The 25,432-nt window shown below is 40.5% G+C and overlaps 2 protein-coding genes across 2 annotated transcripts; one reads left to right on the top strand and one right to left on the bottom strand.

Annotated features, from left to right (window-relative positions):
- Window positions 1-530: 530 nt before the first annotated feature.
- Window positions 531-10,773, bottom strand: LOC308168902 (thioredoxin domain-containing protein 6-like; the record flags this gene model as incomplete). Its single annotated transcript, XM_080543544.1, has 15 exons — window positions 531-750; window positions 991-1,135; window positions 1,569-1,720; window positions 2,026-2,133; window positions 2,653-2,797; window positions 3,095-3,285; window positions 3,581-3,720; window positions 5,741-5,833; window positions 7,014-7,090; window positions 7,345-7,426; window positions 7,754-7,873; window positions 9,229-9,300; window positions 9,462-9,565; window positions 10,206-10,263; window positions 10,741-10,773. 15 exons carry the CDS (start codon window positions 10,771-10,773, stop codon window positions 531-533), a joined length of 1,740 nt encoding a protein of 579 aa, XP_080399670.1.
- Window positions 10,774-15,034: 4,261 nt separating this feature from the next.
- rgs9bp (regulator of G protein signaling 9 binding protein) lies at window positions 15,035-24,573 on the top strand (the record flags this gene model as incomplete). The annotated part of the gene is made up of 3 exons (XM_080543543.1): window positions 15,035-15,124; window positions 23,198-23,504; window positions 24,218-24,573. 3 exons carry the CDS (start codon window positions 15,035-15,037, stop codon window positions 24,571-24,573), a joined length of 753 nt encoding a protein of 250 aa, XP_080399669.1.
- Window positions 24,574-25,432: the final 859 nt, after the last annotated feature.

Genomic DNA, 25,432 nt, shown 5'->3' with positions numbered 1-25,432 from the left:
GTCAGGAAATGAATAATTGAAAAAGAAGCCTTTTAAAGTAGAGGCTGCTCTGGTCTTTCCAGATTTTAAAATGCATTTTTTTCTAGCTGTAAGTGTTGTATTTATGTTGAATAAAATCCAGTAGAGAATAACTGAAATGTTGATTTCATTGGAGGCGTATGTAGAGGATATTTACTGTTTGGGGGATTTCTATCTGGTGCCCTTAAAGTTGGGTTGGAAAGACCTTTTCTATTTGTGATTGATGTGAGTTTTTAAATTAATGATATAGCCATTGACTCTTGAAAATGTTAACTTTATAAATACCTCATGAGCTTCGTTCAACTGTATCATCCCATCAGAACCCAAACGAAAGCTTGTTTAAATAAAAAATAAAATGTTGGGGGGGGCAAAAGACCCAATTCCCCCATACTTGGTGCCTATGAACATAGACATCATAAAAGACAATGCCCCCCCTCCATTCCTAGACAAATTGTCTCAATTATTAAGAGTCTTTATTCTGACAATCAACCACCATGTAAAATGTTCAATGCCTATTGGGGTACATCACCAAAAATGAACTTTATGTTGTCCATGGCATGTTGGGTGTTGGATGAGCCGTGAACTGCATTCTCCAAGATGCTCTTGGCAAACTGTGCACGCAAAGAGTTGGGTTTGACTCTCTTGGCTTCCCCCGGATCTGTAGGGCCCATCATTTCCCTCCATTCTGCGACAGCGTTTTCTTTGCTCAAGATCATCATTACAGATGGACCTCTACAAAATACAAATACATATTTCTGCAAGTTATAGGACTTGTTACCTATTGCAGTCAGTGGTGCTACAACATGGACTGTGATCAGGCAGATGATGCCAATGGTGACATGTTAAAATACAGGCATTAAGATCTGGCAGGAAACTGCAATGTAGTTGACCTAGAACCTGAGCATATACATACTAAACAACAAACTCAAATGATTGTGAGTCCTGAATTTCAAAAAACTAAATTGAACTCACTGTGACATGTAGTCAACCAGGTGATTGTAAAAGTCCTTCCCCTTGTGATCTCGGTAAAACTTCTCCGCCATCTCTCGTGTCATGTGTGTTTCTGTGACTTCTGATATGCTAAACCCAGCCTCTTTAATACGATTGATAATAGTATCTGAAATAAAGAACAACATGATTTTGTCCAAAGGTTATAATGCTTTTCATCTGATAAAATAACAGTGCCTTGCAGTAATGGTGAAGCATTTTTTTTTTTTTTTGGGCTCTACACTCCAATATGTTGGATTTTACATCAAACAACTACTGTGATGTTAAAGTAGAGATTGTCCACTTTCATTAGATGGTATTTGTGTTCATATTGACTTCACCATTCTGAAATCACAACCCTTTTTCAGAGTACCTAAAAGTAATGAAAAATCTTCTATCACGACGACTGCCAATGGCCCCTGGCCTGAGCAAGATTACTCTTCCTGCTACAACTGGTGAATTGAAGACTCAATTGCTTAGTCAAATGTATCGATTGTAAATCGCTTTGGAATAAGGCGTCTGCTAAATGCCAAAAATGTAAATGAATGCGGACACTTGTGTACCTTTGTGTTCCTGTGAGGAGTCAGGTTTGATCACTGCTAGTGTTCGCTCAGTGGGGAAAAAACGACTGATATCTCTCTCTGCTTCATCAGGAGAGGAACTGCCGTGAAGCTGGTTGAGTGGTACATCATCGATGGCAAACTGGGCTCGCAAACTGGGAAGGAAACACAATTCCAATGAGACTGTTAACACAAAAGTCAGCTGATCCAAATAGTTTTCAGAAGTGTTCAAATCTACTGCTCCTACCAAGTTACCCCCCCCTCACATACAGTAGTTGCTTCCACTTTTCAAAGTAAGAATTGTGTGTACACCACAGTAATTTGTGATCAAAAAACACTGCATAGGTGCGTTCAGTTGAATTCAAGCCTTTATGGGAAGATTATATTTTGTAAAGTAACTAACTCGCAATGAATCCAACATCTATACACCATGTGAAAGTAACTATCCAAACAAGTGTACCTTTCGGGGGATTTTTCTTTGGCTTCATCCAAGACCTTTGGGCCCAGTAAGCCTCTCCAATGTTGTATTGCATCTTCTCGAGTCAAAGCCAAAGCTAAGACAGGGCCACTGCAATGCGATGGGTGGAAACAAAATATATTCTCAGCATGGTCATATTGCACTCTACAAAAAATAACTAGTGGCGATAACTCGTCTCGCACTTTTGCAGGCAATGCTACATGAAGTAAGCAGCCATACTTAATTTGCATGGATGCAGCTTCTTGATTGTTTGTCATTAACCCTTAAGTGTTTTTAACTCAAATAAATTACTTCAATCATCTGAAAGCAAACACAATTTGAATGAGCTAACATTGTTGCAACGCTATAGTGTTTTGGCAGGTATTGTAAAATAACACAAAATTGTTTTTAATTGACCACAAGGCATTTCGCTGCAGAAGCTGAATATCTTAACATCTTGCTGCATTTGGAACTCAACACTGCCAAGTCAGGCAATTGAGTCACGATGGTGCACCACCACTGCATCCAGTTGAAAAGAATAGTTTTATGCCAGACCTCAAATGTGCTGTATACTACAGTTTATGTGGACCAGGCCTTAGCTAAGCAAATGATGGTGGGAGAACGTGTCACCTGGTCATGTGGTTTACCAGACACGAGAAATAGTCTGTGCCCTCATGTTCCTTATAGAACTCTTTGACCTGCTCCTCAGAAAGTGTTACCTCCCTCTGCATGGCTATTTGGAAGCCAGATTCATGTATTGTCTTTAAGATCTCATCTGGTAATGTAAAAAATAAAATAAAATAAAAAGTGACAGGTTTTTGAATTAGAATAGTAGTCTTCACAGAAAGCCACAGTTGTAGCAACCAGACATTTGCTTGAATCAAATTAATAGAAACATACATTGAAAACAACACTGTAAAATGTACCATATTTTCTTTTTTTCAGTATGTAAAACACTGAAAAAAATACATTATGCCTGTCCTATTATCTAAAAAAAACATTCAATAAAACTGGAGGGGAGATAAAACAAAAAATTGTTCTGGGTTCATGTAAAACATAAGAGCAAGACAACCTTTTTTTCCCCTGAGGAGACTTGGACGAATTAGAGCCACCGTTTTTTGGATCCTGGTGTTGGAATCAGCAATTCCAGCTTGTGTCTCTGATGTAAAATCAAAAGTTGGGAAGAAGAAAGCAAGTTGCCTGCTGGCCACCTCTGTGCTGTTGTCTGAGAGGTCTAGATCCATGCCCTGGCCATCCTTTGACCTATGAGAAGTGACAAAATAGAAATATTAGAAGTATTTAAAAAAAAAAAAATCATGAATGTCAAATGTATTGCAGCGCATACATCCTTATTCAAGTCCTCATTCAAGTACTGGGATACATGGAAAATCGAAAACATTTTGGAGTTGGTAAAATTTAAAAAACACATAAAATGTTGGTAAATAAAAGATAATGTGTAATCTGCCATATACAGTATATGCCCATCTACTATAGATATATACACACCTACTGCTCCCCACCACCCCCAATCCCCCCAAACTGCAGTGGGAAGTCAAACCTCTTTGGTTTTATGAGCTCAGCATGGCCAGGATCGATAATATCTCTTAAAGCAGGAGACTTGTCCTCAGTAAGGTTCTTTCCCATTGACAAAATCAGTGCATGGACAGGCCCGCTTGACATTGCCTTTACAAACTCTTGCTAGAAAATGTAAAAAGAGGCAGTGTCACTCTTGGCAGTGTCAACAATAAGTATTTCCATGAATGACAATTATTACAATGAACAAAAGTTGATACATTTTCCTTTTGAGCATCAAACAATATTAAACCATGGAGGTTAGCATCATTTTCTTAAAGAGCAACTCCAGTGAAAAATCGATTGACCTGAGGTTATATCTAGTGAAATATATTAATCCTTACCCTAAAATACACACTAAAGTGTAAGAATTATAATTATACTACCGGTCAAAGGTTATAGAACCATTATATAGAACCTACATTTTTCCAGTTTCTATTTAAATTTACACAGTTTAATGTCTTGATGTACTCAATGAAATTAAAGCACAGAACAAATAAACAATTGGAGATAATTAAAAAAAAAAAAAAAAACATGGAATTGTTCTGTTTAACACAATTTAATCAAAATGAACCAAACATTGTGACATTGCAAATTATTTACATTATTGGGTGACATTTTGACACTATATAGTTTACATTGGGTGCCCAATACGTCGATCGCGATCGACCGGTCGATCGCAAAGGTAGTATGGGTAGATCGCATGGCATTGAACAAAAAGAAGAAAAAAAAAAGTTCGCCTATCATCCATCCTCACTATGGCTTTTGACACTTGATTGACATACAGGTAAGCCAGTCTGCGATCTGATCTTTTCACCTACACCTAACACGCGGTTCACCACGCATGCGCAGTCAACAGCACCAACTACAAAATACAAAATACCGGCGAGACTAATTACCTAGTTAGCCTTCCAATTTCTACTATTTACTATATAATACTAAATAAAGGCTATACAAATGAGTGGGGAAGCTGGACCAAGTAAGAAACCAATAACGTATAACTTCCATCCAGAATGGGAGGAGGACTTTTTTTACACGATGTGATATTGGAAGTGCGTCTGTCTGATCAGCAAATCTACGATGGCTATTTCGAAGAAGGGAAATGTGGCAAAAGAGCGAAAACGTACGGCTGCAACGATAGCTTCTTATCGCGTCAGTCACGTTCTTGTTAAACACAAGAAGTCATTCCAAGACGGCGAAATTGTGAAAAAAGTTTCTCGAGGCTGCAGATTGCCTTTTCGATGACAGATCCACAGTGGCTGATGACACCTTGCAACCAGCTCCTACAGCCCTGACTATTAGAAACTAGCTGCCTCCTCCCAGTGCCAGGTCTCCCACTAAGGTAGAGAAATGCATTTATTTCCTCCTTTCAAACTAGGGAACTACCTGTTTTGTATCTGGTTTACTTTTCTGTTTGTTGGAACAGTAGTTGGCTATGGTACTGCAGACTGGCTGTCAGTGTGTGAGTGAGAGAAAGTGACTGTGTGTGTGTGTGTGTGTGTGTGTGTGTGTGTGTGTGTGTGTGTGTGTGTGTGTGTGTGTGTGTGTGTGTGTGTGAGCGAGAATAGCAAAGAGAGAGTGAGAGAGAGAGAGGGAGAGAGAGGGAGGGTTTGTGCTATGGCTCCCTATGCAGACTGGCAAATGTGTGTGTGTGTGTGTGTGTGTGTGTGTGTGTGTGTGTGTGTGTGTGTGTGTGTGAATGTGTGTGAGCGAGAATAGCAAAGAGGGAGGGTTTGTGATGGTCTTCTCCTGTGGCTGTGTGACAGAGAGAGAGAAAGTGTATTGTGAGTTTACTGTGCAGGCTGGGAACTGTGTGTGTGTGTGTGTGTGTGTGTGTGTGTGTGTGTGTGTGTGTGTGTGTGTGTGTTTGTAGTACGTGCATGTACGTTTGCGATGTTGAAACTAGACTGGTAGATCTTGGCAGACTGGCTACTTGAAAAGTAGATCTTGGTTCCAAAAAGTGTCAGCACCCCTGGCTTACAAGTACTAAAGATCCATTTCAGCTCAGATCGATTGTTAAATAGTCAGTAGTCAAATTAGTTTTCAACCATTTCTTTCATGGAAATGAGACTGGATTTGCCACTGGAGTTCCTCTTTAAATTCAATGCATGTGTACATGTGTATTATCATAGATTAATTCACCCACCTCTCCACTTTTCTCCTTATAGAAAGCTTGAATCTGTTGTTCAGTCAATACCCTCTCCTCCTCCGCAACAATTGAAAAACCAGCATTTAAAACCTACACATGAACAAAAAATGTAAGATTCCTCCAGCCTCCTCCATTTCATAAAGAAATAGAGTAAAACTCTGGTCCTGGAAAGCTGACGATTGTGTGGGGTTTTCTTCCAATCCAGTCCTAACACACCACAGCTTATCAAGACCTTTACATTTAGTTGATTAGCTGAGTCAGGCTACAATATACAGTGGCTATAGAAAGTCAACACCCCTTCACATTTTCCACATTTTGTTGTGTTAGACTCAATTTAAAATGTATTAAATAAATAAAAATTGGCATCAATCCACACACATCCAAACCCCATAATGACAAAGTGAAAACAAGTTTTTAGAAATGTCTGCAAATCTATTAAAATGTAAAAGAAATACCTTATAATATAATATAAGTCTTCACACCCTTTGACACTCTTATAGGTAGCTAAATAGCAAAAATGTCATCAACAAATCACTAAGTTGATCAATAAGTTGAATTCTTCTTAATGCAAGGATAATAGTTAATGTAATTTTGGAATCAATACCTTTGTTTTTATGGGGACTCTGATTTGCATAGATTGCATTTGCATCAATTAATCAATCAACTTGTTAGCTAATTGTAAGAGTGCCATAGCAAAGGCTGTGAAGACTTGTGCACATGAGGTATTTCTGTGTTTCAATTGTAATACATTTGCAGACATTTCTAAAAACTTGTTTTGTGTGTGGATTGATGCCATTTAAAAAAAAATACATTTTGGGTCTATAACACAACATGTGGGGTATGTCACAAAGCAAGTAATACATATTAGGGGCGGCTGTGGCTCAGGATGTTGTGCTGCGTCTAATGATCACAAGGTCAGCAGTTCAGCGGTTCAAACCCGACTGGCCACGTGTCCTTGAGCAAGGCAACCTCTAATTGCTCCAGGGTCGCTGTCTGTGTCTACCCCTTGCCTAGAGCATAACATACCAAATTCCAACAATTGACTGACAAGTTCATTGCATGGCAATAAAAACAATTATTATTATTATTATTATTATATTAATTATATTAAAGGAGATCTATTATGTTAATGTAGGTCTCTGGGTTCCCCAAAACATGTCACTGAAGTTTTTTGCTGAAAATATCTATTGAGTAGAATGATTTGGGAAATTACTTGAGTTGTCATCTTTTTCCTAGAACATCATACACCTGGCTCACTACTACTACTTACTTTTTTGGTGATTTCCTCCACTTGGCCTCCTGCTACAGCATCTGGCTTAATGATGACCACATGGTAAGTACCATGGTCTAGGTATGACAAAGATAAAACACAATGCTTGACGAAACAAACAGAAATTTTGATAGCATTTAAAGTACCACCTTAAATCATGTGGCTAAATTTTTTAAAACAATAGACCAATTATGAATTTAATTCAATTCAATTCTACTTCCTGTAATTCCAATTTGAATTTCAATTCAACATCCATGGATTCTAATTCAATAAAAAATGTAACTCAAATTCAAGAACCAGTCATTCTCTACTCTATTCAGAATTGACATACCATGAATTTCTATGTTGTCATTTTGAGTCTGTGAAGGCTTCTTTCTTGCTTGCTGATTGTCCTCTAAGAATATTTCTTGAACCTTCTTGAAGGTTTAATAATGGATAGAAATGCTCATTAGTTGTGTATACCAGAACAGAACATCAATAGTTGCCATTCCCATTTGTCATAGATGAAGACAGAAGTGTAGCACAGAGCTTGAACCAAGCTTCCTTGGTATAGCACTCGTTTCCTTGGCTACATCTCAACAACTCATGCTGTGTTCATGACATGTCGGAACTAGGAAACTTGGACTTGTACTCAAATTATTTTCCCGTTGATTTTCCTGAGAAAAATGTTGCTGGTAACACTTTCTATTTCCAAAACCTATGCGAACAAACAAACAAACAATAAACAAATAACCACTTACGTCAGTAACGTATTTTGAGCCCAGTTCTTGTTTTTTCTTTTCTTCATCCACCAGCTCTAAAACAGTCTTTTGTAGAAGAGGCCCATTGACTCCTCTTACTATTGACACCAACTTTCCACCCTAAAACAGTAGAAAGAGGCCACAGGAAAGAATTACATATGTATTTCAAGTGGTTCTTCAGTCTCTTACTGCAAGCAAGAATTACATTAAATCACCTCAAACATTACTGTCCATCAACAATCCCCAACCAACTTAAAGGGATTATTGACCTTTTTTTTTACCACAAAATCATTGCCCAGATCACTTTACAAATGGCATGCGAAAACAGCTTCCAAATTCATTCTGTAGATCAAAAGCTAGGTATCGCTAGTTTGAGGATTTTACCTTGAGTGACATTTGGTAGTAATCACATGTTTTTCTTAAGAGCCAGGAGACAGCCAGAAGGGAGTGGGGTGCCCAACAGGCAGCCAGGAGGTGGGTGAGCGTCAGAAACTGGCAGTATCGAAATACCGTTGTAGCCTAACGTGCTCTATCCTGTCTCCTCAGTAACGGCCGGGTGAGGCCAACCGAGTGGCCCCGGCGGGAGACCCCCCAGACGATAGGCAGCTGCCCCAAAACCCAGACAAGACATACCTGGGCCCCTCTCCCCTCTTTTCCCTCGAGACAAGGAAGAACCTTAATAACTAATCAATACCGCTTTTCTCTTTTCTCTCTCTGTTTTATTACACTGAACAAAAATATAAACGCAACACTTTTGTTTATGCTCCAATTTTTTCACGAGTTGAAATCAAAGACCTAAGATTTTTTTCTATGTGAAGGCCTATTTCTCTCAAATTGTGTTCACAAATTTGTTTAAATCTGTGTTAAGTGAGCACTTCTCCTTTGCCGAGATAATCCATCATGATCCACCTGACAGGTCCAGATGCTGATTAGCCCGCATGATTATTGCACAGATGTGCCTTAGGCTGGTCACAATAAAAGACCACTCTAAAATGTGCAGTTTTATCACACAGCACAATGCCACAGATGTCGCAACGTCTCCAAAGGCGTTTCAGATAATTGGAATTGGACATTTTGGAGGCGGCTTATGGTAGAGAAAAGAACATTGAATTCCTCGGCAACAGCCTTGGTGGACATTCCTCAGCATGTCAATTGCACGCTCCCTCAAAACTTGCGACATCTTGACATTGTGCTGTATGATAAAACTGCACATTTTAGTTGTACCAGCAGTACTCACCTGTCTGTTCCCTCTGTCCCTCTATCTTATTTTTCTGGCATTGTGTTTTTTTCTTCTTCTTTTTGTGTTTAAAGTATTTTAAAATAATACACACAGCAATTGATGCAGATCTTATTGTGTCGCTTTCCTGCTTGTGCACTCAGGTTTTACCTTTGTGTGCCATCAGTCTACTTATCTACTTGACTCTACTTAACAATGAAATGTTGATTTATAATATTATGAAAAAGAAAATACTTACAGTATAGAGAAGGAATACTGGTAGACATTTCCCTCTTAGTGATGTTAACTCAAGTAAAGAGTCAGCCTCTGCCTGAAAGTGTGTAAAGACCACATTTGATACATGTAATGCAGTTTCCTCTGCCAAGAGGGGCATTGATGCAGATAAGCCCACACATAACATATAAACTACACCCCAATGGAAAACATACTCCATACAGGAAAACATAGGCACTTTGTGGGTTATTCTCTCACCACACCAAAGCGCAACAGATCATCTCCGTATTCTGTCCTTAATTTTCTGAAGATATTCTGCACAGCCTTGCATGGCCCACACCATCTCTGGTAGATGTCTAGAACTGCAAACGGAAAAAAAGTTGTATTTAATTTCAAAATGACCTAAAAACGGTAAACAGTTTAGGCAAAATGCTGTTTGATCCTGTGAACTTTCCATGAGGCTTAAGCCCTAAATTGCTGCTTGCAGCTTTAAATTATTATTATTATTATTATTATTATTATTATTATTATTATTATACTCTGGTACACTGCAAAGCATGTCTGCCATAAATGATGAGTAAATGAGTAAAATGGGAGTTTTAAAAGAACTGCTTTATAAACAAATAAAAAGTAATGACAGGTGCTTCTTGTCAAAGACTCCAAACCCACAGACAGATACAAAAGACAATGGTGAGTGGCATGCATGCATCTAAATTGTGTCACCATTGTCGAGGACAGGGAGGAGTGTCGCCTGGACAATCATCGTCCTATTATCAAAGGTGAAGCAGGACTAGGTCAACATGTTCTAATTAAAGGACGGTTTATCATCAATCCAAATACCCAGGGGCACTTATAATGAGTTACTTGTTAAATGTAGGCTCCCCCTGGGTACAAATATGTAGATCACTATAATCAATATTACAGGATCTAACATCATAAATGTTTGTCTCTGACATTGGAACATTTTCAAAGGACAGGAGCATGTTTGTGAGAATCACCCACCAAGAAGTCCTGGAGCTGACAGTGCTTCCTCCCACTGTTCTTCATTACTAATTTCAATCTAAGTGGACAAATACACACACACACACACACACACACACACACACACACACACACACACACACACACACACACACACACACACACATTATTCAAATGTATTTAAATAGTTTGTCATTCTGCAATGAAAGAAATTAAAGTGCAATAACTTACTTTATTCAAATCCAAAGAAGAAAGAATTAAATTACCTTGATGATTCTCCTTTTTTATTTTTTAAGTCGAATGTACAGTATGTAACTAGCTAGCTAGTAGCTACCCACTAGCTACCTATACTAGACTAGATTGTAGATATTAATTGAAGATTGGCAACTATTAGACAACTAAGACAAGGTTATGGTATTCTGACTCATTTAGTATGTAGCCTATGTATAAGCAGCGTATTGGGTATGATGGAAATAAATAAGTCTTGCTAGTTGCCTCTATAGCTAGCTACATGCATCACTAGCTGTAACTAACTAGCCATAATTGTTATAGCTACCTGAATCTGGACTTCTTTCTTCCTCCCCGCCATTATGTGATAAATGATAAATGATAGTATGTTGGTGGCTGTAACCTTTCTACTTGATGTGATGTACGTGTATGAATACACAGACAGGCAATTGGTCTGCGTACGTTTTCGACCAAAAAAGATTTCGTCGTGCGATTCCGCCTGAAAACTAAACTGACACTAACACTATTTGAATAACGTCACGTCTGCCGTTGGAACGCTACAACTGTCGTCAACTCGTGAGCTTAGAATGATAAGATTCTATCTCCGTTTAGAATGATAAGGTTCTATCTCCGTTTAGAATGATAAGATTCTATCTCCGTTTAGGGCAGTTCAGAGATATTGAGCGTCAACGTTTTTACATTCCAAAAGTATGTTCTGTGAGATCGAACCTTTGTATTTTATGAATTACTAACTCAAAAATGTCAACATTTAAAAAAATAACACCACACAGGCATTAATAAACACCTAATGGATCAGATTATGTAAAAAAAACAAAATTTTGACCAAAAATGGAGATAGAACCATATAATTCTAACGTCACGAACTGTAATCAGGTTCAACATGTCAGTTCCAGGCAGTGGCGTCAAGCTGCCGTCTCTGAATAAGTAGTATAGAAGTTCTGCCATAAACGCTTTTCTTCATAATGATCATTATAGTGAAATCACCACTTGCGTTCCCCGGGCGGCAACACGTGGATGTCATGCAACCTACAGTAGTCTCCAACGGAATAATACGTTCTGGGGGATTGTTTCTGCAGGCAATGAAATACGTGTTATCTGACTACACCAGCGTTTGACCACCTGTTTTGATGTAAGATGAATCAAAGATACGTTGCGGAATTACCTATATTACGACTTGCGTGGCGGTTAGGCTAGTATTACGCCCACTGGCGGAGTCATGGGGGGGCAGGGGGGGCGACCGCCCCTCCTGGTGCCCCCACGGTTGAAAAACGTCTCTCTTAAGTGCCCTTTAGAGTGGCAAAAATGCCCTTTTGAGTGGCGAAAATTAGAGGATGTGCCCTATTTGGTGCCCCTCCAATGGTCTAAATTGGACCAAGTGCCCCCACGGTTGAAAAACGTCGCACTAAAGTGCCCTTTTGAGTGGCAAAAATGCCCTTTTGAGTGGCAAAATTAGAGGATGTGCCCTATTGGCTGCCCTTCCAATGGTCTAAACTTGACCATGTGCACTGATGGGGTCCCATGTTGTGCAGTAGGTGCCCTTTTTTTCTTTTCGCCCCTGTCCTTCAATCAGCCTGAGTCCGCCACTGATTACGCCTAAAGCCCTTACCTTACCTGGAACTTTTGCTGGTCCTCACCAGACCCGTGTTTGCTGCTTTACCTCCGCGGCACGTGTCTCAAATAGTGGGTTTTCTGTTCTACAGATTTTCAGAAGTGTGCTTATGAGAACTATCTAATTTACATTAGAATCGGGCCTTTACATATTTTTGGCTATTTATGGAAGTGTCAAGTAACAAGTGTGCGCATTAGACACCATGCTGTATAAACACATGACACAGTGACCAGAAAACATAGCCGAACGAAGGTGGGAATTTATGGAACGCATTCATGGAAATAACTGATATATATATATATATATATATATATATATATATATATATATATATATATTCATAGTTTTCATATTCCCACGTTCAATTGGAAACACCTATCCAGTCCATTCAACATTGGTTAGCCTTCGCCCTTTCCGTAAAACATTTAACTAATAGCTATCACTATGAAACTTCCCCAGTTATTCACTTACATTAAGACAATTATTTTTTGTATTACAAGTTTTCTGAAATTGTATGTTTAAATATGCAAATGAGGCGTTACCTAATTAAATATGCCCTAATTTGCATAACATTCAAGAACTTAAATCTGAACATTGGATAAAGCCAGGTAAAAATCTCGTTGACATAGAGGCAAAGGCTTGATTAATTTGTTTGTTAAATTGGATGCCTGTTAGTTGCCACTATTATGAATGTATAACAAGAGATGTAATTATACTTCAAAATAAGCTCTTTAATAGCTGTAACTTGAATAGTTATAATAGAACAATTGAACCACTTTAAACCTATGTGATGACTCTGAATCAGTACATTCTGCCTCACTAGATTCTGAATATACTATACTGAATACTATCCCCCAGCACTGCGCCTCCTGAGACACCTGCCTCTCCCCCATGCTGTGCCTCTTAAGACTTCTACTGCCCCCCTTGTACTGTCTCTCCAGTGCCCCCCTTGTACTGTCTCTCCAGTGTCTATATAAAAAGAAAAATTACATTTTATATCACGACGACTGCCAATGGCCCCTGGCCTGAGCTAGATTACTCTTCCTGCTACAACTGGTGAATTGATGATTCACTTGCTTAGTCAAATGTATCGATTGTAAGTCGCTTTGGAATAAGGTGTCTGCTCAATGCCAAAAATGTAAATGTAAATGTTATAGTTAGCCATGAGTTGTTGTACTTGCTTATACAGTAGCACGCATTCCAATGCATAATAGGTGCAATATAACCAACATATTACGGTATACTTCTATTACGGTTCTCTTAATGTTTTGTATGTGGGTGCATTATAAAAACTGATTATTCTGTCATTGTTTTCATGTGAATACATCTTTACAGCAAAGTCACGTAAGGGCATTCATGGGTGATGCACTGTGTTCCTCAAACGAACCTAAATTGACAGGGTAAAAAGCATACTGGCCATTATCAAAGCCTTGGGGGAAACATACTACCAGAGAAGCTGATAAGATAAAGGTGCCCTCTGCAGTTTACACATTTCCACCAGCTAAGTGCATCTCTCTCTCATGGCTCAGTTGTCTATTTGATCATGAAAGAGGATGTTATTTAGCTATGGAACCAGCAACATTTCAATGTAAGTATATACAGTATTAGTTGTACAACAATATAAGAATGTCACTTCAAGTTTCACAAGTGACCTAACATTTGTAACAACATTAAAGAGAGTTAAGTGTTACGTTGTGGTTATAATGGTGGAAATGTAGCATACTGTACCAGTCAAAAGTTTGGACACACCTTCTCATTCAATGTTTTTTATTTTATTGATATAGTATTTTCTACATTGTAGATTAATACTGAATACATTAACACTATGAAAGAACACATGGAATTATGTAGTAAACAAAAAAGTGTTAAACAAACCATGTAATGAATATGTTTTATATTTCAGATTCTTCAAAGTAGCCAGCTTTTGCTTTCTTTGTGGTTTTCTCTCACCTATTCTAGAAAAGAGAATTCTGGGCGGTGTTCACAGTTTCCTTTTCCACTGAAACATTCACAGTTTCCTTTTCCACTGACACACACACACACCAAGCTGATTGAGAGAATGCCAAGAGTGTGCAAAGTTGTCATAAAAGCTAAAGGTGGCTATCTTTTTTTTTTTAATCAAAAATCTAAAACATATTCTGGTTTGTTTAACACTTTTTAGTAGTTTTGATGTCTTTGATGTCTAAGAAAAATAAAGAAAAAATTGAATGAGAAGGTGTGTCAACATTTTGGACTGGTACTTTATACCGTATTTGCAGGAATGTTGGTATTGGTGTATTATTATTACTATTATTGATTAATAACATTATGCCATTGTTCTCAATGTACTGTACTATTGATGCATACTTTTTGACTATTACAATTTTAAGACTTGCACATTACGGTAGTTGTAATGGGGATCATTGGTAGTGCTCTATAATGAAGTAAGTGATGCATGCTGTATTAATCAATGGGATTCCTATTTGTTGAATAAACCCTGCAGCTGGATTTCACGGCAAAGGGACACAAACAGCCCCTTTTCTCTCCTTGACCTCAGCACCAGCCGTCAGTCAGTGAAAGGGGCGTTTTCGTGAAGGCCAAGGTCCTGCACAGTAGCACTGTGCCTTAGTGTGGGTGATGGATAATGAGATTAGCAATTCAGGCAAGCTTGCGTCAGTGCAAAGGGGTCAATCGCTGGATTATCACACTTGCTTAGGACTAAGACACCAGTATCCCACAGTCTTTTTCGCTTTCACTTTTTCTACACCAGATTTCTGGGGGAATTATTAGGTATATTATGATGTCATGTTTGACATCTTTGGTGCTGCAACATTGCTGAAGATTAATTTTGCTGCATGACTGGGGAATGGGATTGTACCTGTCCCTGCCGCGGAGCGTTGAATGAAGGGTCTGCCTGTACAGTAAGTGCAGGGGCAACCAGCGGACCGAAGGACGGGTGGGCTTTGCTCTCCCCTGCTTTGACGGGGTTTGCAGCTCTTGACAAGCAGCCCCCATGCCACTTTCAAACAATAAAGTGGGCGATGATGGCACATCAGCATCAGCCCTGGAAGAGGGAAAGGCTCTCACTGACTCTTTAATAAAGGTAAGATTCTCAGGTGCTGATCTGACACTATTGTATATACTGTATTTAATATACTTCCCCAGATCGGTGATTTGGTACCTGAATATATCATAGAAAATAACTCTACCATTGTAGTGTTGGTTTTGTCCATGTACTTGAAAGTCTAGGTGGGGATTAGTCGACTTATCAGATAAGAAAATGGTGATACACTTCTGGAAAGTAAACAAAAAACAAGCATACAAAAGCTTGGAACATACAACATTACATCTTTCTGCTTAAGTTCAGTTGTGCTGATTTTATATATTTTTTGTAGAATATAATTCAAGAAATCTTGGTTAAACAACATATGCCATAATAATAATAAATAAATAAATGAACCACTGTCTTGCTTTACTGTCACTGAACATGCACAGATATAGTATCCACTTCAATATCGATGCATTGATATTCTATCTGTACTATCGCTCTGGAAGCTGTTCTATTGTATCTCTTGTGCAAAGATATATAAGGCACTTCCTAACAAATATTAGCATGACAAAAACATTTACCCTGTGGGTAAAAAAGCACTTTCATTCAAAAGACTGGCCCAGTTCAGTGCATGACCAAGTCCATTATAATAGCTCTGTTGCAGGGAAAGGGTGGATAAAATGACTAACTAAGATTCCATATCTCACAGTGACATAATACGACGAAATACGATTTTGATGCCATTTTTTAGATATCGGGTATAGTAACTACTGCTTTTTAGAAAAGCAAGTAGGTTACCAATGCAATATAATAAGTCTGCTCTGAAGATTGTTCATTATGACTGAAATTGTTTATGGATTGTATATTATTAATGTACTTGAAAATCATTATACTTGCTGTCAGATTTTATGTTAAAATGGCTGTGCTCAGTGTATTCAGACTTTTATGTGATATAGAGAATTCACTCAAACTGAATACTCACATAATGCCTGTTTGCATTTAACTTGTATCCTGTTCACAGTTTATTTGGAATTAATGCTAAATAACATTGCTAATATTCATCAATAGGATGAGGGTGTTCAACTAAACAATGTTGAGCATTTTTATTGCCTTTCCTTCTACTTTATTTAATGTTAAGGGATTCGATCCTGAAGTAACAATCATATTTCTAGTCATAAAGGCCTGTGAACTAGATGTCCTACTGAAGCATTTGTACCAGTAATGGATTATAACTTGTATTGTTTCCACACTTTTGAGATTAGAAACTGAAACTGAACAATAGAAAGTGACACAGTGCCACAAATGTCCAGCAATATATATGGTTGACCTTTGCTGCAAATTTGCCATAATTTCCCATCTACCTTTTAAAATTAAATTTTACCTGGTAGGTTTATATGGCTGTGATGACGATCCTAGGTGCTTAGGCTTATCTATGAATAGATATATGACACACAGATTATTAGTCATATTTATCATGTAAACCACTTAGATAATCCCTTAGGCTTTAGCTCCAATGACCCATTAATAAACGGTCAGATGATGATTTAGATCTATGAAACTGTCACACTTGGCTAGTTAGGCCTAAAAAATATATTAAAGGCTCTGCAAAAAAATACATATTGTGACCCCAAAGTGTATTCGTTATATCCTGATGAAGTCCCCTTGCAACCAATGGGTGCTTTATGTAACAAATGGGAGGGAATGTGCACTCCCTAAAGGCCAAAAAGGAAAGTGCAGTACTCAATTTCTGCTACAGTAGTAATACTCTTTTCACAGGTTTTGAGTATGAGAAATTAACATAATCTGGACCAATTAGTGTAGATGTTATTTGCATACATTTCAGAAATGACTAGGACATTGTGTATGGAGCAGAACAAATAACTGACCCAGTTTTAGGTATTAATAGTTATCCAATTAGATATCCTCAGTTCCCCACAGTACAGTTATAACCACTGACATGTTATACTATGCAGTGTACTATTTGTCTAGTAATCAATGGTATGGTGCAGTATAGGTACAGTGTAATTTAGACATAATAATAATAATATAGGTTTGGTGTTCGACAGTGCAAACAAAGGACACAACTTAATACCACTATTCGGACCACGTCATAGACAGTATAACAAAAAAAAAAATATGGAGATCGTGTATGGAGTGGCTAGGTGCTGAACCATCTGGGCTTAAAAAGCTTCATATTTAAAGATACACTACTGAAGTGTATTCGCTTGTTGTGACACCTCAAACTTTGGAGGGGGGTAGTACAATGTGGACACAGGAGATACACATTTGATGCATTTCTAGTTCCATTTCATGCATTCCAATGAGCTTATCCTATTTCTACCTCCACCAGTCTCCCCTGATATACAGTGCCCTGTGTAAGAAATGGGACAGTGAAGTCCTTTTTCTTTTGTCTCTATATTCCAAGTTTGGATTTGAAATCAAACAATTACTATGAGGTTAAAGCAGAGACCGCCAACGTTTATTTCTGTACATGTTTGTTTCACCATTCAGAGATTACAACACTTGTTATACTATAGCCATCCTAATGTCAGGGTAGCAAAAGTAATGGAACATAATGTCCAAATTAAGCACTCATGTTTAGTGTTTGGTCGACAAAGCTTTGCATGTAATAACTGTCTGAATTTTGTGACCCATTGACTCCACCAGACACTGGGTATCTTCTCTGGATATGCTCAGGCAGGCCTGTACTGTAGCCATCTTCAGTTGTTGTTTGTTTTGAGGTATTTTTGTGTAGAACCTTATTATCAGGAAAATAAATGCATGTTCAATTGGATTTAAATTTAAAGATTGATTTGGCCAGTAAATAACTTTCCACTTTTTGGGCTTGAAAAACTCCCTATAGTTGCTATTGCAGTACGTTTGGGGTCATTGTCTTACTATAGGTGACACGGTCTGGTGAAAAGGTCTGCATGTCGACAATGCTCAAGTCGTGCAAATGACCAAAACGTTTTTTTTTTGCATATTACGAAAGGTTAAGTGTGGAAGTGCCCACTCAATATAACAGACAACAGTTTTTGTCACGTATCAGAGACTGAACCCAAAATCAGACACGGGACAGGCAGGTAAGGTCTAAGCTAGTAGCTTTAATAAGAGGTACAGGCGGGGCAGGCAGGCGAGTAATCAGGCGGGCAGGGGTCAGTAGGCAGGTGATTAGTCAGACAGGCTGGGGATAGGCAGGCAGGCAGACAGGTAGTCAGACAGGCTTGAGTCGGCAGGCAGGGAGTCATCAATGATTGCGGGCAGGTGTGCCAATCCACGCAAGTAGAGAACACAGAGGCGGAGTTGTGACCCCCCCCCCCTCCGACAAGCGCCTTCAGGCGACCACTGGCCTCGTCCGGGTGCAGACGATGGAGACAGGGCGCTGGGACAGGTGCCCCAGGACCTGGGCAGGAAACAGGACCGGGACAGACAACAGGACCGGGACGGGAGGCGGAACAGGAGACAGGACCGGGACGGGAAACAGGACCAGGACAGACAACAGGACCGGGACAGGAGACCTGGCCGCGGCATGAGACAGGGCCGGGACTGAACCTGGACAGGAGACAGAAACTGGAGCCCGGGTCTGGGACTGGAAGCGGGACTGGAAGTGGGTCTGGTAACTAGATGGTGCTTTACAACAAAGGCGGCATGGACCATGACCACCTTGGCACTGGAAGCTGGCTTAGGGCTGGTGGCAGGACTGGGGCTAGGGGTGGACAACGGGCCTTGGGCTGAGTGCAAACAATGGGTCTGGCAACGAAGGATCCAGGACATAATCTGACCCGAAGACCAATCAAACTGTGGGTTGTGGTTCTCTAGCCACTGGTGTCCCAGAATAATGGGCTCATACGGGGAACTGATCATGAAGAAACTCACTTCCTCCTGGTGGTTGCCAGGCACTGTCTTGGAAGTAACTCGTCGAGGAGGCTTCCATCCAGAGTGCTGGCCTCTAATGGCTGATCGAGGGGAATAGTAGAGAGACCCAACTGCTCCACTACCACAGCATCTAAAAAGCATTAATCTTCCCCTGAATCGATTAGGGCAGGCAGAACAGTGGACTGGCCCTTCCAGACGATAGTGGGGGGCAGCTGGTGCCAAGGGCCAAGGGCAGAGTGATACAGGTAAGATGGCGCGGCTCGCTATGATGCCCCCTTCTCCCGATGAACTTGCTCGTCTTGACGGACGGAGAGGACAGGAGGCTAGGAAATGGCTGGGCTGGCCACAGTACAAACAGCTGTTGCTGTCGATGCAACGTTTGTGTTCTACCTGACCGAGGCGGAAGCAACCCAGCTGCATAGGCTCAAATCCCGGTGATGGCTCTCGTCTCGGAGGTTCTCTGGGCTTGTCGACCTCCATCGACCGGGCTCGGCTAGTAGAGTCTACCGGGGGCGGAGCTCACTGGGAGGCAGGGTAATCGTGGAAGTGATTCTTACGCTCTCTCCTCCATTCATGAAAGCGATTGTCAATGCCCACAGGGCGGGGCCCCGGAGGAGACCGATGAGGAAAGATATCCTCGCTCAATCCAAGGCATAAGACTGGAACCGCTGCTCAAACACAAGGTTGCATTGCATCAAGAACAACTAGCAGGAACCCGGCTTCCCGTCATACCGTTTCGGAGCAGGGACCCAGGGCTCCTTGACCGACGGAGATGAATCACAATCAGAATCAGAATCAGAAGACTTTTATTGCCATGACATGTAAACATGTTAGGAATTTGGTTTGGAACAATGGAGCACGGTTTACAGCAGGACAGGTGCAAGACAGTGCAAACCAACATCAAAGTGCAAGAGTCATAATTAATATAAATATAAAGTGCAGAGATCAAGTGTTCAAGTGTTCATATCCAGACAGTCCAAAGCTCTCTGGGTGGGGGTGGAGGGAGGGTAGATAGATAGGGGTCAGGTCAGGGGGGGGGGGCCAGCGGCATTTAGGAGCCGGATGGCTGTGGGGAAAAAGCTGTTTGTATGTAGGGCCTTCACAGTTTTTAGGGACCGCACCCTCCTGCCTGAGGGGAGCGGGGCGAAGAGACCGTGTCCTGGGTGTGCGGGGTCAGCCATGATCTTCCTGGCCCTCCCCAAAGCCCTACTTTTAAACAGGGCCTCAAGGGGGGGCAAAGGGCAGCCAATCACCCTCTCCGCCGAGCGTATCACCCGCTGCAGCTTGGCCTTGTCCTTGGCCGCTGCAGCGGGGAACCAGATGATGATGGCGGAGGTGACGATGGACTCAATGATGGCCGTGTAGAAGTTCACCAGCGTGGTCTTAGGAAGGTGGAATTTCCTGAGCTGCCTCAGGAAAAACAGTCTCTTCTGGGCCTTTTTTGTGAGGGCGTCGATGCGGGGCCCCGACTTCAAGTCCCGAGAGACTGTCACCCCAAGGAAGCGGCAAGACTCCACTGTGGTGACTGGAGTGCCTCCCAGTATGATTGGAGAGGGAGGGGGTGGGTTCCTCCTGAAGTCCACTATCAGCTCCACTGTCTTAAGAGCATTCAGCTCTAGGTTGTTCCGGGTGCACCAGGAGACCACCAAGTCAATCTCGCTCCTGTAAGCAGATTCATCCCCCCTGGAGATGAGCCCTACCAGGGTGGTATCGTCCGCGAACTTGAGGAGCTTGACCGACTGGTGGCTGGAGGTACAGCAGTGGCGATGGGGCAGCTGGGGTAGGAGGAGCAGGTGGGGAGCTGACAGCCGCCACCGACTGGTCCTGGATAGGGTAGCAGTCATGTCGCAGAGATTCCCCACAACATCCTGCAGGATACTGTCGTGCTGGCCGAGGAGAGTACCCTGGGCGGTTACAGCCCGGCTAACTGCATCCATGTCTGCTTGTTTCATTCTGGTCAAAACTGTCACGGTCAGAGGCTGAACCCAAAAGCAGACACAGGACAGGCAGGTAAGGTTTAAGCTAGTAGCTTTAATAAGAGGTACAGGCGGGGCAGGCAGGTGGGTAGTCAGACAGGCAGGTCTGTAGGCAAGCAGGGGTCAGTAGACAGGCAGGTAGTCAGACAGGCTTGAGTCGGCAGGCAGGCAGTCATCAATGGCATACGTTCCGGTGTTGATTGGCAGCAGGTGCAGGGCTTTAGTAGAGCTGAGTTGATTGTTCGATTGCGGGCAGGTGTGCCAATCCACGCAGGTAGAGGACATGGAGGAAGAGTTGTAACAGTTTTAGGATCACTAAATACATATAGTTTGTGAATTGGATTCACAGTATCGTCTGCTGTAGGGTACTTGGTAAGTGATACATGGCTTTTAAACAAACTTACATTTTAGGACGTGTTCAAAAGCAAGGACTGTGTGATCATCTAATTATGCGTAGTTATGTGTTTTTAGCATGTTGATGTTCTATCAGCATGTTGTGTTGTGCTAAACATGCAGTTAGATGTTTATAGCGATGTTCCTTTTTATCTGCTAGCTATTAGCAGCTGTTCTGTGTGTGTTTTGATTCAGATCGAGTATTCTCCGATATTTGGTCTGAGGTATACCAACATTCAAATAAGCATATCTTCTTCAACTATTTTCAGATTTCAATGTCACATCATTTAACACCAGAACAGCCGTGCCGTTTTTACCTACTAAAAGAGCCACCTCTTTAGAATGTAAATCTGCTATTTACACACAACGACCTCTAGTTGGCCGCTTGTAAATTTGCCTGCTTCCCAACACAGAAAAACAGCAAAATAGCTTTATACTTGGGGCGCTTAGGTGGCGTAGTGGGTTAAGTGCTGACCATGTAACCACATATCCTGCATGTCATCCCTCCTCTCTCTCTCTCACCCATCCTTCCTGTCTAAATCTTCACTGTATCTGTCAAATTAAAAAAAGAAAAAGCTTTATACTAGCTTATCCTGATGTGATTTTGAAAATGTAAGGATACTGGGTGGTAGAACGCACATATCTAGGAAAAGTCATGAAAGGAGGGTCCTGATATAACATGTTTTTTTTTTTACTCACATGACCCCTCATGGCTGATTAAGTGTTAAAAGTGTACAATCTCAGTCATAATCTGGAAAAAGTAATCTTCTAATTTGTAAATTGGAATAACTGCATCAAATCTCATCCTGCTTCAGGGGGCTGTTCCACGAAGTGTGAGATAATCCAGACTAGTTTTGATTCCATGAATGAATTCCATGAATGAATGTGGCTCAAATAATTAGCTGCTTGGTTGCTATGCTACCAATCCTTCAGAACAAACATGGTAGCGACCAGGGCTGTGTTCGAAATAGTATGAAAGGCTTCAAACACCATTGTAATGTTATGATGAGTGATGTTAAAAACATGTAGGCCTACAGTACAGGCCAAAAGTTTGGACACACCTTCTCATTCAATGCGTTTCCTTTATTTTCATGACTATTTGGTACATTGTAGATTCTCACTGAAGGCATCAAAACTATGAATGAACACATAGGAATTATGTATTTAACAATAAAGTGTGAAATAGTTTTAAATATGTCTTATATTTTAGGTTCCTCAAAGTAGCCACCCTTTGCTTTTTTGTTGTTAATAAAATATATAATAATAATATTAAATATAATATGTGTTAATAATAATATGTTATTATATATATATTTAATATTATTATTATATATTTTATTAACAACAACAATTTTTTATTTTATTAACAACAAAAAAGCAAAGGGTGGCTACTTTGAGGAATCTAAAATCTAAGACATATTTAGAGTTATTTCACACTTTTTTGTTAAGTACATCATTCCACATGTGTTCATTCATAGTTTTGATGCCTTCAGTGAGAATCTACAATGTAAATAGTCATGAAAATAAAGGAAACACATTGAATGAGAAGGTGTGTCCAAACGTTTGGCCTGTACTGTATATACATTTACATACCTAAGACAGACAAAAAACATATTTTCCATGAGGGACTTGCTGATCCCCTGACTCAGGAGGGAAGTTGGTACTGTATGTCAGCACAAGAACAAGAACCCACCACAGCAATGTTGAAGCAGTTTCCTAGTTTACTAGGAATAATTAATAGTATTAACCAATAATAAGTATTTACAACATTGCTACTGCATAAATACCTAAAATACCTCAATGCCGGTTCAATCTTCTTTGCTTTTCTGATTGATTTCCTATTTAAGTGACCCTGATGTGTTTTCCCTATCCCCTGCTATAGGTGGTGGCATGCTACCGGCACCTGGCGTCATGTGTGGGTGGGTGCACAGACAGCTTGCATCTGCGTGATGAGTTGAGGCAAACCAGGGAAAAGGCCCAACAGTTAGCTGTGGCAAACCGTCACCATCTTACTGCCCGGCTACGGGATAAAGCCCTGCCCCAGGAGGAGCGAGGGCAGACGGAGTTGCTGTGGGTGGCCTTTTCATCCAGCCTGGAACTCCTACATGCGGACATGTGTAAAGTCTTCAGCATAGGTTCTAACTTCTCCGTGGCCAATACCGCTGCCTTAGTGCAGTCTGGCCTGCAAGGTAGGTAGACATGTGCCCCTTCTGTGGTCAAAATGTGATGAGGCTCAGTTTGCCTGTACTAGCTTGCTTTGTGTACACAATGGCTAGGTAAAGATGTGGATGCACATATCTAGACAAATAACGTCAAAAAAGGTTATATACATAACATAATATAGTACATACAGTCATTCATATCTCATAAAACTACTGGTAACACTATACTTAGAGCGTACAGTTATCAGACATTTTCCATTGGCCGACATTTTTTCTTCTTCTTGAGGCATCAACAAATGTACAATTTGGGTTAAAGGTGCAATCTGTAACCATACATATCCTTAGTGGCAACAAAAGACAAATGGTTAATTTTGTCTACTTTCTGTGCTATGTTGGAATGTGCTATTAGATGCACGTAAATACTCCTCCTACTCGCCCTGTCCAGAAACAACCCCTCACCCTTCTTCCCTAAACACATCTGTATCTTCTAAAAGCAGTGGATGGGTATTAGCAAGATGGTATTGCTTATTAATAGATGACAGATGACATTTCCATCTATCTATCCAATTATTTTCACATCTACATAACAATAATTTCACATCTACATAATAATCACATGCATATCATTTAGATAAATAATCTATGTGTCTAGGGAGAAGGAATAAAAGAGTTTCAATTGTATTTACTTAAACAGGGCCTCTGCTTTTAGTTCTTCTCATCTTATCTCCCACAACATCCAGGTGGGACCACAGAGGTGGTGGCGCGAGCCCTAAGCCAGGCAGACCTGAGCCGCCCCACGGAGCTCCCAGAGAGTGTGGAGAAGCTGGAGCAGAGTCAGCTGGAGCAGGAGATTGCCCAGGTTGACTGCATGATTGAGGACATGGAAGACAAGGTCAACGTCCTCCGCTGGATGGTGGAGTGCCGTGGGCCACAGTGCCCCGACCCGGTCAGCATAGACAGCGCCGGGGCGGCACTGATCTCTATAGACGAGGAAGAGGGTTCTTCTTCCTTCGATCGGAGTCGAATGGCAATGCTGGTGTGTGGCACGATCATAGTGGCGGCTGCGTTATCCGTCTCTGTGTTCTATTTCACATGAGGCATATCCCCCAGTGGATTTTCTTGTTGTTTTATTTTCTTCAAGCATCTCCAAGCTGTGTGATAACCTTAAGCTGCCATACATTCCATCCTCTTGACATCAAAAGAAATGGTTGCCAGAGGGAACTGGGGTTATTGAGAGTCACTTGCATATTTCTTGACTTATTTAGCAATTTGGATGCTTTGACAATTTATTTGAAGCTGCTATGTTTGTTAGAAATCTAATATTAATAGTCAATATAGTTTAGTTGGTGCTAGGTAACAGATGCAATGATAGTACTTACAATGTACCATAGTGGAATTAAATTGAACCATGAATGCTCCGTATTGCTGATCTTTTAAGCTGCACTTCATAGTACTTTATAGTACAAATGTTAATACATTTGACTGGAATGCATTGAAAATAAAAGTTAACATTACCAGTTAACACTGGTTAAAAGACCACCTACATTTATTTCACTCTTAGCATTGACAATCTATGTACAGGAGATCTTTGTGCATTTTCATGATTACAATGAAAATAACTAATATTAGTCTGTTGACCTCTTGTAAATATCATTCTGCTCTTAACAGTTTCACATTAATATTCTCAATATTTGTACATCTATGTCACTTAATACAATAACCAAACATATATTTTATCACTTGTGTAATATTTTGTGTATAGCCCTATAGTGTAACTAGAACATTCCTCCTAATTGACATTATCTGTAAGGATGCCAGAGAATTGTTGGTCCTTTCCCATTAGATGTTGGATGTCTATGACTTCAAATGAGATTTTGATTGTGATCCTTGTGATCAAACTACGATTACCAGATCACCTATGGGAGGGCAAAACAAAAACTGAATTCATACCAAAA

The sequence above is a fragment of the Nansenia antarctica genome (assembly GCF_963989245.1).
Source record: "Nansenia antarctica genome assembly, chromosome: 12".
Lineage (NCBI taxonomy): Eukaryota > Metazoa > Chordata > Actinopteri > Argentiniformes > Microstomatidae > Nansenia > Nansenia antarctica.
This window is presented reverse-complemented; position numbering and strand designations above follow the sequence as displayed.